This window comes from Squalius cephalus, assembly GCF_949319135.1.
Source record: "Squalius cephalus genome assembly, chromosome: 6".
In the NCBI taxonomy this organism is placed as follows: domain Eukaryota; kingdom Metazoa; phylum Chordata; class Actinopteri; order Cypriniformes; family Leuciscidae; genus Squalius; species Squalius cephalus.
Genome location: NC_137127.1, coordinates 46,969,513 through 46,983,518, shown reverse-complemented (window position 1 = coordinate 46,983,518; position 14,006 = coordinate 46,969,513). Strand labels below are relative to the sequence as shown.

General features: G+C 39.7%; 1 protein-coding gene across 1 annotated transcript in view; it reads right to left on the bottom strand.

Moving 5' to 3' along the window:
- mob2b (MOB kinase activator 2b) overlaps positions 1-12,963 on the bottom strand; it is a 57,589-nt gene extending 44,626 nt beyond the window's left edge. Inside the window, exon 1 of the mRNA XM_079873402.1 lies at positions 12,420-12,963. Within this exon, the coding sequence (XP_079729528.1) occupies positions 12,420-12,436 (17 nt within the window). The 5' untranslated portion in view covers positions 12,437-12,963. The remainder of the gene's footprint in view (positions 1-12,419) is intronic.
- Between the last annotated feature and the right edge of the window lie 1,043 nt (positions 12,964-14,006).

The following is a 14,006-nucleotide window of genomic DNA, read 5'->3' as shown; positions in this document are numbered from 1 at the left end:
ATGCAACATTTTCAGTGTGCAAGGACCTTTAGACACCAACAACATTTACATTTTAGTCATTTAGCAGACGCCTTTGTCCAAAGCGACTTACAAATTAGGACTAAATTAAGCGAGTCATCGTGAAGAGACAAAAACAACGCAAGAAGTGCTCAAGTTCAGGCATTGCTCAGAGTAGCACAAGCCAGACAAGGGAGGATTAAAGGAAAAGGGTTAGGTTTTTTTTTTCTTCTTCTTCTTTTAATGAGGTTAAGTGCTCACGGAAGAGGCGAGTTTTCAGTTGTCTTTTGGATGTTGTCAGGGATTCTGCATCCCGGATGAGGGTGAGGAGAGATCATCACCAGCAGGGAACTGTGAATGAGAATGTTCTGGAAAGTGATGTTGTGGCTCTCTGTGATGCAACCACGAGACGTCGCTCGTTGACCGATCGTAGGCTTCTGGTAGGGATGTAAAATTTCAACAACTTTTAGCCTTTTATGTTCAAACCGACAATCAGACAATGATGGAGAGACTCGAGAAGAAGTGACAACATGTAGAAGAAACAGGACGTTTCTGAATGGTTAGTTGATGAGTTTATGAAGCTGATGTGGAGTTATCTTCTAGTCATGGATAAGCATATTCTGTCATGATAATATAAATCGTGTTCGGGGGCGGGGTTTATGTAAATTCTAGGGTTGGTGATGTCACTAACCCGGGAGGAATGTGGTGTAGTCTCTACCAGCCGTTTGTTGCAGTCCTTAATAAGCGATTTCTGTAAAATCAAATATCTCCCTGAGTGTTGTAACTTTGCAGATGTTGTTTATGCTCAAACAGCAACATTACACACTAACTAAAGTTAGAGAAGTCAAATCATACTCAACCACCCCTTTAATAAAAACACTGATTCATCCAGTAACTTCATGAGTGAGTCATTGAATCATTCACTCAAACCAATTTTTGAAATTTGCAATTCAAATAAAATAAGTATGCAAACCCAAAAAAGGTGATGTAAGCCATTCCAGCCGTTTTGCAAACGTCAACACAAGGATGAGAAAAGCAAAAGTAACAAAAGGAGGAAGAGGAAGAGATGAAAGCAAGAAAGCAAACCCTTGCTGTGTTTGAGATGCGATGTAGGCCATCAGGAACTGAAACACACGTGAGCGGAAGAGAACGGCAAGAACACACACACACACGCTTTACGCCAGCGCTCTGCTTTTATATGGACCTGTTTGTCACACATTTCATGTCCTTTGTTTGGTTTGAAAGCGGTTTTCTGAACTCACCATAAAGTTTGCTTATAAAGATAGACTGGAGAAGGTTGGCAAATCCAACCGGACAAAAATATGGGTGGGAAAGAAATGAAGCCACATCTTCTGATCCGGAGTCGTTCCTTAGCTAGTATTCAGTGCTGACATTTATCCCAAACAAGAGAAGAGGGGGATATATATACATATCACGAACTGAATCCACGATGCGGTATTATTGCGATACTCCATCAAAATGCTAAATTTGGTATTACATTGTGTGTGTAAATGAATAGTCTTGGACTTGGTGCTGAAACCCAAAGCTCAGGACAATAGAGACACCAGAATAACAATATGCATGATTCTGAAGATGAAAACTTATTGTAGATGAATATGCTTGATCTGTCACTGACTAGATATATTTAAAATAATGTAGGACACTGTTTACCAGTAACATCAGACATTTGGCATTTATCAGGACCCAATATAGGATTGATGATTTGGAGGGATGATTTTGCTTTTCTCATTGCATTTTCTTAATCTTTCCAAGTTTACTGTGCTCTTTTGTATGGCTGAACAATGTGGCCAACATTTTGTGATTATATATCATTATGGCTATAAACTAATCTTAATAATAAATGCACATTAAAGTGACAAACTCAGAGCAGATTCACTCTTAATTAATTAAATCGCAGCCTTTGCATGTTGATAACGAAGACATATCACGATTCGGGTTCGATTTGGACTAATCTCGCGTGTTAGCTTCACTCCAGAGCACGCGTGACAGTCTGACAGCCTAATCGAAGCACATGAGGCCTGGTCTAAAGATAGCAGCTTCCGGTCTGAGGCACAACAACAAGCTCTTCGCGTGCAGCGTGCGATTCTGAGAAGAATGATGCAAACATCTCCAACATCCTTCTTTAAACTCTCTCGTCTCTGCTTAACCGGCGGGAGGATCTATAAAAAGCGCCTGGGCCTGAAGGGAGTGTGTTTCTCCTCATCCTCACACACACGTGTTCCCCAACACAACCCTGACCTCAGAGAGAGAGAGAGAGAGAGAGAGAGAGAGAGAGAGAGAGAGAGAGAGAGAGAGAGAGAGAGAGAGAGAGAGAGAGAGAGAGAGAGAGAGAGAGAGAGAGAGAGAGAGAGAGAGAGAGAGAGAGAGAGGAGGAGAGAGAGAGAGAGAGAGAGAGGAGAGAGAGAGAGAGAGAGAGAGAGAGAGAGAGAGAGATGCATTTGGCTCTTGAAGTAATAGTTCAGCCAAAGATTTTAGAGAATTTTAAAGTTAAAACTTTTACCAATTTTAAGTTGGTCAGTCATTGTTAGGTCAATATATATATAGTGGTGTAACGATCCCCTCACACGATTCGATATATATCACGATACTGAACTCACGATACGATATTATCGCGATATTCCAAGACATATGATAAAATGTTGTTAACAAAAAAGGTACTGTTCATTAAAATGCTAAATTTGCTATTACAATGTGTGTGTAAATGAATAGTCTTGGACTTGGTGCTGGAAACCCAATGAACAATAGAGACACCAGAATAAACATATTCATGATTCTGAAGCTGAAAATACAGAATTATTTGAGATGAATATGCTTGATCTCTGTCACTGACTAGATATATTTAAAATAATGAAGGCCACTTTTTAACAGTAACATCAGACATTTGGCATTAATATATTCCCCAACTGTATTATTATACATTATATTCAACATTACCTTTATATAGTAGTTTAAAAACTCTGTAAACTTGATTTTTTTTCAAGCACAGTCATTTTTATTTAACTATACACAATACATGTTGTTGCATTTTTGTATTGCGATTTATTGTGACACGATATATTGTTACGACCCCTATTGGTCATACAGGTTTGGAATGACATGAAGGCGAGTTACAATGATGACAAAATGGATTTACAATTTAATTTGCATCTCTAGAAACCCACAGCACAAAGACAAAGACTCGAACTCTGCAAAACTAGCTCTGAAAATAAACATGCTTTAAAAGAGAGAAGTGGAGCGTACCCACACCTGACACTTCACCACAACCTCCGACAGCCAGAGCACACGCTCACACACACTCTCTCCAGCACACGCTCACACACACACACACACTCTCCAGCACACGCTCACACACACTCTCTCCAGCAGGAAGAGGAAGTGCAGCATTTACAGCACATTCGTCCTGTCAGCGCGTTCATCAAACACACTCACGAGGATAAACGAGGAAAAGTTTCACTTTCAGTTCATTCGATACAGACTATAAACACTTTATAAAGCCGTTACTTAAGTGAGTGCTGATGTAACACCACTAAAGTTTATCAGAGCATTAAACAGCCTGATCTCCACCAGCCTTCACACCCATAAACAACAGATCAGTTCAGAGTTCGCTTCAGACTCACAGAAGCTCAAACGTGCTTAAACCAATAAGGTTTGTTCATGTGTGTCAACCAATCAGATTTGAGCTTTCCTTGACCATATTTGATGTGCTCTATGTACGCGCATTGATCATGTTCATATGTGAATAAAAGCCTAAATAAATCTGCTAAACTCCAACTTGGGTCACTTACGGTTCACTTAAATAACTACATGAAAAATGAAATAATGTTTACTTTAATTATAAATATGCAAGGGCTTCAATAATGCATGTCAGTCTCAACTAATGATTTCAGACAGTATGCAAAATATTCGACCGAAAGGGTAAAAACACTTTTTTTCTTTTGTAATATTTAACAAGTAGGCTACACTCAACAGATAAACATGAGCAGTGTAGATGCATTTCACTGTGACCATTAAGGATGCTGAAGTAGCAATATGTAAAACTTGTTCAGCTGAAATATCGTAAGCCGGCTGGTTGCGAAGGACTTTACTAATAAAGTTAATTAAAAGCCCACTGAAGTGCCTTGGAATAATGCGTTGACGTAATTTCCACTGAAACAGGAAGCAGAGGCGGGACATATTAAATGGCTCCTCCCCCTTTTCAAATAGCCAATAGCGTTTCGTTTCCTTAAGACTGCAATTTGCACTATAGAAGCGAATCCGAGCGCTGATGAAACATTGGATTCAATAATAGAGGATTCATTCATTTCATTCTTAACCAACAGTTGGAAAAGGGACTAAAACTCGAGCGTTTGAGCAACCGAACACACTTCTCCATCACATATTGCTCCGTGACATGAGAACGCTCGCGTCGGCCAGGTGGTGTTTGTAGCGAAGGGGGCGGAGCTTCAGACTCTAGAGAGCTTTTGATTGGACAGAAGATGAGAGGAGAAGCTGAAGTCATACAAATCCCTGATCCATTTTAACAGAAGTGAGAGACTAAGTTTTGATAATCTCTAATCCCCTAAATGCGAATGTTGTCATTGTTTTGGAGAACACCAGCTAATTCATAACCTTAAGGCTAACATATTCATATTCATCAAAGCTACAAACTTGAATTATGATTTCAGGGGGCCTTTAATGTATTGCCTGAGAACACGACACCCTGAACAGCATCAGTCTCAGTCTCAGTCTTCTAATTGAAAACTTGAATTTCAGTTTATGTGATTTTGGTAAAAAAAATAAAATAAAATTGGTGCATCACCATCTAGGCTACTACTGCAAAAGGTAAAGATAAAGCAAACTTGTTAGACAACATCATACACTCACGCCAGGCGTGTTTAAAGCCGCAGGACTCGTCGGGTCTGTCGTGTTCGGCTCGCTGCTCCTCAGGAGAAGCTCATGGGAACCGCACAGCTCTTCGTGTTTCCAGATACTGGAAGAAACTGTCAACTAATGCCCATCACACGTACACACACCAGCATCAGAGCAGAACAGACAACAGATTTGATCCACATCAACACACACACACATATTCCTTCAGTCTGTCTCGCTCTCAACTAATACTACCTCCAAAAGCCCAATTATTCAAGCGCTCAGAGTTGTGGGACGGGAGACGAGAGCGCTGTGCTGGGAATTACACACTCCCAAACTGCAGAACATCAAGCCTAGTTTCTATCAGGGTCAACTGGAAGCATGTCTTCATACAGAGATCTTACAGTCTCTGTTCGTGCAGAAGGCTTTTCTGAAGGCCACACACACGGCCGGTCTGATTTTATGCATCATTTCTAGCAATAAGATTTAAAGGGTTAGTTAAATCCATATTTATTACTTTATAAACGATAATCACTGGCTTCCGGTAAGGGCCATCCGTGAGTCTAGTTCCGGCTTAAGAGAGACTTCTGACCCGACGCATGACCTCTGACCCAACGCATGACCTCTGACCTGACACGTGACGTAGGATATTGCATGACGCGGTTCAAACAAAACTCAAGCTCCTCCCACATTTCTGTTTAAAAATGCTCGTTTTAGACATCTAATTCGTGACCTTTGTTTTGCTCGATCCTCTGCGCTTCCGCTTTCGTCAATACGTCATGTGTCGGGTCAGAGGTCATGCGTCGGGTCAGAGGTCACTCTTCCAGAACTCGACTCGCGTATGCCTGTTACTGGAAGCCAGTGATTACAGTTTATAAAGTTATAAATATGGATGTTTTTCTTACAAAAATGCATGGCTTCAGAAGGCCTTTATTAACCCCTGGAGTCTCAGTATGGATTACAGTTATGATGATGGATGCACTTTTTTGGGCTTCAAAATCTCAGGCTCTATTCATTCCCATTATAAAGCTCGGAAGAGCCAGGATATTTTTTAATATAACTCCGATTGTGTTTGGCTGAAAGAAGAAAAGTCATACACACACCTAAGATGGCTGGAGGTGGGAGTAAATTATGGGATCATTTTAATTTTAAATTTAAACCCTTTAAGATCATTCAATTAAGATTTGAACCCTGACAGCAAGTGAAACACGTGAATGTGCTTTTGGTTTGGAGGTACAAGTCTCATTTCAGTTTCACATCCCGGACGAGCCCCCAATACTTGTGTCTCCGGTAACAAATAATCAGTAGTTCTTGACTCAAAAATTAGTTGTCTAATAGGGGAAAACTAGCCACATTACTAAACAACAAATCTATATTTCTAAAACATTAATAAGCACAAATATACTGGGTCACCACTACTCAATCCTGAAACCAAACCAGTTGCGAATCACAGACACAACTGATGACGCTCAGTCTGTTTATCATTAAAGGGGTGGTTCAGGATTTTCGAAGCTCATTTTCAAGTGAGCCTGGTTGTTATTCATCAGTGGAGACAGTTTTCAAAAAAATAGTTCTTACTTTTGGATAGTTCGCCTATGCTAAGCTAGCACGAGTCAACGGTGCACGTTAGCCTGCCATTAAAAACAGTTTTACCCACTCCACAGTACACCAAAAGCAAATCAATTATAACGCCAGACTATCGATGTAAATGTCTGTTGAGAGAATAATGTTAGAAATCAAACTACCCTTTCATCACATTGCATTAGTTATCATTCGTTCCCTGTATTTATAAGCAGTCTACAGCAGCGGCGGAGTTATATTTGGTTAGCTAGGAAACCGAGAGAGCCGGTCCACATAACAATCACGCAAGTGTATTACCTGCCGCAGATAATTGAGATACAAGAGTACTTTGATTTCTAACATTATTCTCTCAATATACATTTACATAGATAGTCTGGCGTTATAATTTATTTGCTTTTGGTGTACTGTGGAGTGGGTAAAACTGTTTTTAATGGCAGGCTAACGTGCACCGTTGACTCGCGCTAGCCTAGCATAGGCGAACTATCCAAAAGTAAGGACTGGATGAATTTTTTTGAAAACTGTCTCCACTGATGAATAACAACCAGGCTCACTTGAAAATGAGGTCCGATGTCGAAAATCCTGAACCACCCCTTTAAAAACATGGTGTCAGACAAGCATCAGGATTACCACATTTGCTATTAATCCGACACACACATTCTTCTTGAGGAGTGCTGAACTGCCCAAACCTGTGTTCGAGAGTCACACCCTTACATTAGAGACGCCGAACACTGATAGACGGCCCATAACCTGAGCCAGAACCAGGCCACTCTCCCGCTCCTCAACCTCCAGCGAGACCACACATCAGACCTATCAGACATCAGGGCTCCACGAGCTCACGCTACGATCCTGGATATCCATGCTAAACCAGAAAACATGAACTTTGGAGTTATTTCTGTATTACAGCTGGGAAAGCTGTTGCCATAATGCTATTTGCAAAGGTTTTAGAGGGAAAAAACAGCAACTTCTAGAGTGTTGTGAAAGTACAGCTTATAGATATGCTGAATGCTGTAATTTTTTTGTTTTTTGTTTCAATTCACGTTTATTTGGGTAACACTTTATTTTACAGTGTCCTTGTTACACATGTTACATGTACTTACCATAGTAATGAGAGTAAATTATGCATAATTACATGCAACTAACCCTCAACCAAACCCTCATCCTACCCTAACCCTATATTAAGTACATGTAGTTGCTGAATATTACTCAGCACTTAAATATATAATTAGGCTACACTGTAACAATGACACCTTACAATAAAGTGTAACCCACTTTATTTTACAGTTTTCTTGTTATATTAGGCTATACATGTTACATATACCATAGTAATAACAGTAAATTATGCATAATTGCATGCAACCAAATCCTAATCCTACCCTAACCCTATAGTAAGTAGATGTAGTTGCTGAATATTACTCTGCACTTAAATATATAATTACACTGTAACAATGACACCTTACAATAAAGTGTAACCCACTTTATTTTACAGTTTTCTTGTTATATATGTTACATGTAGCATAGTAATAACAGTAAATTATGCATAATTACATGCAACTAACCCTAATCCTACCCTAACCCTATAGTAAGTACATGTAGTTGCTGAATATTACTCAGCACTTAAATATAGAATTATACTGTAACAATGACAAAAATGAAGTGTAACCTTTATGTGTATAGCGCTTTTCACAATACATTGTTTCAGAGCATCTGTACAGAAAATGCATGTCTACATTAAAATTTGAGCTAATTTGCTTCATAAAGAGAGGATTAGTAGCACTTCACTAGTCACCATTTGACAGCTGACCACAATAAACACACAACACTTGAGAGGAAAACACCCTTTTGAAGGTTTTCACAGTCGGATGCATATCTCGTCGCTGTCTGGAGACATACAGTAAACGAAAAGCCACAGTAACAGACATTATCGGTCACACTTCAAATGCAAGAATGTAAAGCTGCCTACGGGTTGCACACCAGATACGCTCAAACACGGTGTGCTCAGCACTACGAGACAGGAGCACTCGAGGAGATTCTGAAACACAATATCACGTCAGCGCATCGGTACTGCCGGCCAAAGCCCAGGAACGCATCGGTGCAACGCACAAACACACACCATCAAACCTTAAAGGTGCAGTGTGTAATATTAAGGAGGATCTGTTGACAGAAATAAAACATCATATACGTAACTATGTTTTCAGTGGTGTATAAAGAGCTTACTTAATGAACCGTTAAGATTTTATTAGCTTAGAATGAGCATTTCTCTGTACACACACCGCGGGTCCGCTTACATCCACATGTTTCTACGGTGGCCCTGAACGGACAAACGCGTTTCGTCACTATGTTGTTCTTCATGATAAGAAGCTAGCTAAAGTCAGCGAATAAAACACTGACACAGTGATGAACAAGCAACAATAATATTCGCAATAATGAATAATTAAGTAAACCTAATTTCTTAATTCACCTTTGTGAAGAAACCTCATTGCTGAACTTCCTGTCGGCCACCGTAACTTCTGTTGGGTGCAGTTCACAACCTCACCACTAGATGCCGCTAGAAATCACACACTGCACCTTTAAAGCCTGTTTTAGTCAATTCCTCTTAACTGTGAGGTCATAAGTCGCCACAGTCAAGTCGTTTCAAAGCAGCTTTACAGCGACAACGGGATATTAATGCAACAAAGATTGTTTTGGCTTTACAGCAGATCTAGAAGAAAGTCATTATCCTGCTTAAAGTTTTTGATTGATTTCCGTTGTAAAAATCATTTGTTATTAAGGGTGTCACGATTTCGATTTTAAATCGAAATCGATCGAAATTAATGCTCAATCTCGATCATCGAATCAAAAAATGGAATCGTCGATGCTGCCACGCCCCATATGTCACGTCATCTCGGCTTGCCTGTAATAGGTAAAACTCCCTTTCTCGAGAATATTGAAGCCTTTATTTTAAAACGCATTGCAGCTGCACAGTGAGAGCATCATAGCTCGTCTGAGCGAGCTGGCTGTGCTGCGGCAACTGCAGCACGAACCTAACCAGTGGCGCGCGGTCCAATGGGAGCGCTTGGCGCCCTGCCAACCTCGAGCGCGCCAATTTGGACGCGGCTGAAGTGTATAAATTCAGAGAAAACTCGCCAAAGGACTAAGTTTAAATCGACTGAAGCGAATTACCTGATATGAGCGAAATAGCACGGCAAGGCAACGCAGTACTCGTTCCCTTATCTCTAAGGGAACCGAGGTTACGCAAGTAACCAAGTACGTTCCTTCACGAGAACGTTCTCTCGTACTGCATTGCAAACGCTGTGAGAACCCAATTTAAAACGCCGTGCTATTCGCCTGTGACTGCTCTGAGGAGTCCAGGGAGCCCCGGGACTATAATAGGTAATAGGTTATCTTGTTTAAATTTCCAATTGACTTAAGATATAAGTTATTGTTACATTATGTTGTTAATAAACGTTTTAAATTTGACAATATAGTGTGTGGTACATTGCGAACAAAGGTCAGATATCATTATATTGCATAAAAGTCTAAAAATGGCATAGCTTGTGCTTTCAAAAATTATTATTTTTTTTTAAATCGAGAATCGAATCGAACCGTGACTTTAGAATCGAAAATGTAATCGAATCGAGGATTTGGAGAATCGTGACACCCTTATTTGTTATTAACTTAGGGGCCGCTTACACAACACCGCTTTCAGTGGGGAAAACTTGTAATGCGTTCTGAAAAATGTTAACAGATTTATTTAAAGCCCTTTACTTGCAGGTAGAGATGCACCGATATGAACATTTTGGCCGATACCGATAACCGATAATTCTTTATATTTGAAAGCCGATGACCGATATATCGGCCGATAAACCTAAACCCAAATTATAATACATTTTTAGAGGCTGATTACAGAAACAAAACTCAAAATGATAACATTAAAAATGATCATATATCGGCCGATACCGATATAACGTGCATCCCTACTAACAGGACTGAAAAATTGTAAAGATTTCGGTCCAATCAAAATCCCTCGAGATCAGGGCTGGCCAATCCTGTTCCAGGAGACCTGAAACCATGCAAGTGCTAGAAGTGGGAATCACAAAAGCCGAATCCAGAAACATTGTGCAAACCCACTGCTGACTGTGTTCTGCTGGACCACAGCATTACTTCAATGACAATGAGTTTTAAGACTCAGTCCATCTGAGACTAATGCACTGCAAAAACTGCTCAAATCAACGGCAAGCTCTTTTCCCCGGTGTTGTAAGGTCAGCGCAGAGAGGGAAACAAGCCCTGGTCATGTGACACCTCCACAGGAACTCTGCAGGCGACGGTTAGGATCACGCAGGACGGGTTTAAAGGGCAAAAACATGCACAACCATGAATGCAACATATCATCAACGCTGAACATCCATATCCAGCTGATTGCACTGGATGCTTTTTCTAGCAGACATGCTAATGCTAATGATGATGATGATGATGATGATGAAGCAGAATCAGACCTGAGATCAGTTCATGCTTGCACTGTGAGCCATTATTGTGTCATAATCACTGCGGACTCTATAAAGCCTGAACATGTTTTAAAGGCATGTCGAGTCGCCTCTTTTCAGGAAGCGGACGTCGACCTAAACTCAACCGCTTTTATTATTAGCACAGTCAGACCATGCTGGGTTTTTTTGGCAACAACTTGTACAACACGTCGAAGTACGCAAATTGTGGTCACAAAATACAAATTTGTCAAGCTGATTTGTGCAAACAACTCTGAAAGATCATCATGCACTTTAGGGATAAATCTCACTGGAGCTGCAAGACATCAACAATTATTAATATTATATATAACAATATAACCAAGACATATTTACAAGTATGCAATGATGACAAGTGAAATCAAAAAGGATACTAGTCTATTACACTATTAATATGTATCTAGATACTAAACACACACTAAATACTATGACAGGTTAGTGGAAAAAATAATAATAATAATACATTTTTAAGAATGATAAGATTAAAATAAATAAGCAAACAAATAAATTAGATTAAAATAAATACATGAATGTGACTAAAATAAAAATGAGTAATTAATCAAACTTTAGATTCATGGTGATGTTTGATTATTATTATAAAAAATATATAACAAATAAAAAAAATACATTTAGCAGTGCATTACTATAATGAGTACAAATATAATATAGCTCAATAGAAACTAATTTTAGATTTATAATATTAATTTTCCAGTTTAAATGTGGTGTTTATAAAGGATATAATATATGCACTTAAAATCTTAGGATGGGGTCTGTCACAGTCACACGATGAGGATGATCATATTGTGTAATCTAAAAGACTGACAAGCCCTGATGATGACGAAGATGATGATGATGATGATGATGATAGCAGGCGCGTCATATGACAGAATCACGCACGCGATCAGTTCAAAGCACTAACAGCGTCCGGGAAACACGAGCCTGCAACTGTGCTGCAAACAGGACATTTTTGGAGACAATTTGCACAAAACACTTGACTTAGTCAGTCGCCGTCCCAGCTAACAGAGAGCGTTCTCAGAGCTGGCGAGGTTCTCTCAAAGTTACGCACAAACGTTCCTATACAGTAACGTTCGTTCAAAATGATCTGGTTTTTAATAGTGTTCTCGAAACGTCTGCACAGAAACATCATTTACACATCATCCGTGGAATGTTGCATATTCATCTTGTTCTATGTTCGGTGATTCGATACATTCAAAAGTAACACTGCACGTAGTGTTTGAAGATGGAACGTTAATGGAACATGCATTGTGTCATTCTTCACACATCTTGCAAAATGTTACTTTTGAATGTTCTCTGAACGTTCGAAACGTCCAGCTCGAGTTCGAACGTCATTGAAACGCTTCGAACGTTCAGAAATAACGTCATTGGGAACGTTAGCTAAGCATTCTTCGAATATACCTTTAGCTGTGATGCAGGAGCACCAGGTCAATCAGGACAATGATCTGAAAACACACTCACCCCATTAACCACTCCATGATGCCTGAACGGGATAAATCCAGCTAGAGCTGCCGTGCTCCTCGTCCTGTTCCCCGGTAACGCGAGCTCGCCGTGTGGATCTGCGTTCTGCGGGTTTAATCTGTGTTTTCCGAGCGAAAGCGCGTTAGTGAGACGCGGATGAGCTCCAGCGCGCTGATCAAGGACCGCATTGACTTTGACGTTTGGCGAAGGGTGGCAGAGGAGAGTTTCTGCCGTGAATGGTCGTGTAAAGCCGCGCTAATCTCTCCGCGTCTGTGCCGGCGTAGGGCTCTCTCTCTCCGGGCACCGAGTCGCCGGGGCACCGCGCTTCACCGGAGACGGGCTCGGATCGGGGCACGGGGCTCTTGCTGAGCTTGTAGGGCAACTGGAGTGGCTGTTTTCAAGCTCTGCCATATACAGGAAATCCGGAAGTAAACACAGGTTCGATTGCCGACCCCCTCTCTCCCGGGATGTTGTCTGTTCACTGATGCATGCTGGGATATGTAGTTTTCTCTCGAAGCGGAGGACTACACGCAGACGTGACGCACGCAAGACGCACTTCAGCGGTGTTTTTTTATTTTTTTATTTTTTATATTACCTGTAAAATGGTCTGGAGGACGACACCAAACAAATACAACGGTGCCACTTTACAATAAGGTCCATTCGTTAACATTAGTTATTGTCTTAACATGAACTAACCATGTGCAATACATTTGTACCTGTATTTGTTAATCTTTGTTAACGATAGTTAATAAAAATACAGCTGTACTTTGTTAGTCCATGTTAGTTCACAGTGCATTAACTAAAGTTAACAAGATTTTAATAAAGTATTAGTAAATGTTGAAATTAACATTAACAAAGATTAATAAATGCAATAAATGCAGAGAGGTATTCTTTGAAATATCGCATAAAATCTGTCTGGTTAAACAGTTAGGGTTGGGGAAAGAAGATGCAACCATACTTTTAATTCTCCTGACAGTATATGACACATAATCTGATCTCAGCACTTTTTTTGATGAATGACTACGCTATTTTTTTAATCTAAATATCAACATTTGTGAGATTTAGTCAGTCAAAACCATTTTGATATTGATTGATCTAATTTTGTCTCTCTGGAAAATAGAGATTTATGACAATTTTGTTTTGTTGAATAGCCTATCAAACTTTTTTGTGTCTATTTGTTAATGACACATTCATGTTTTTAGATTTGTGGAGTAAAAGTTATAGTTTAGTAAAATTAGACCCTTGGGGTAAGATGAGCCACAGACGGCACCTATAGTGGCATGCTGTTATAGTGTAATACTTATTATAATTAATGGAGTTATTATTCAGTATTCCATAAATTAGATGTGCATTTCGGACATGCTTTCATTAAAACCTATAGGTTAGTTGAGTGAAATCATTTAGTGCATTCATAGTGTTGCTATTATGACATCTTCAGTTAAATATGGGCGATATACACCTTTAATATAAGTGCATATTCATATGCCTGTATATGAATCATAGAATAATTTTACCAATCAAATAAATATATTTTACTGGGATTCTGCTTGGTTTGTGATTGGTCATTTAATTATTATCAACGTAATT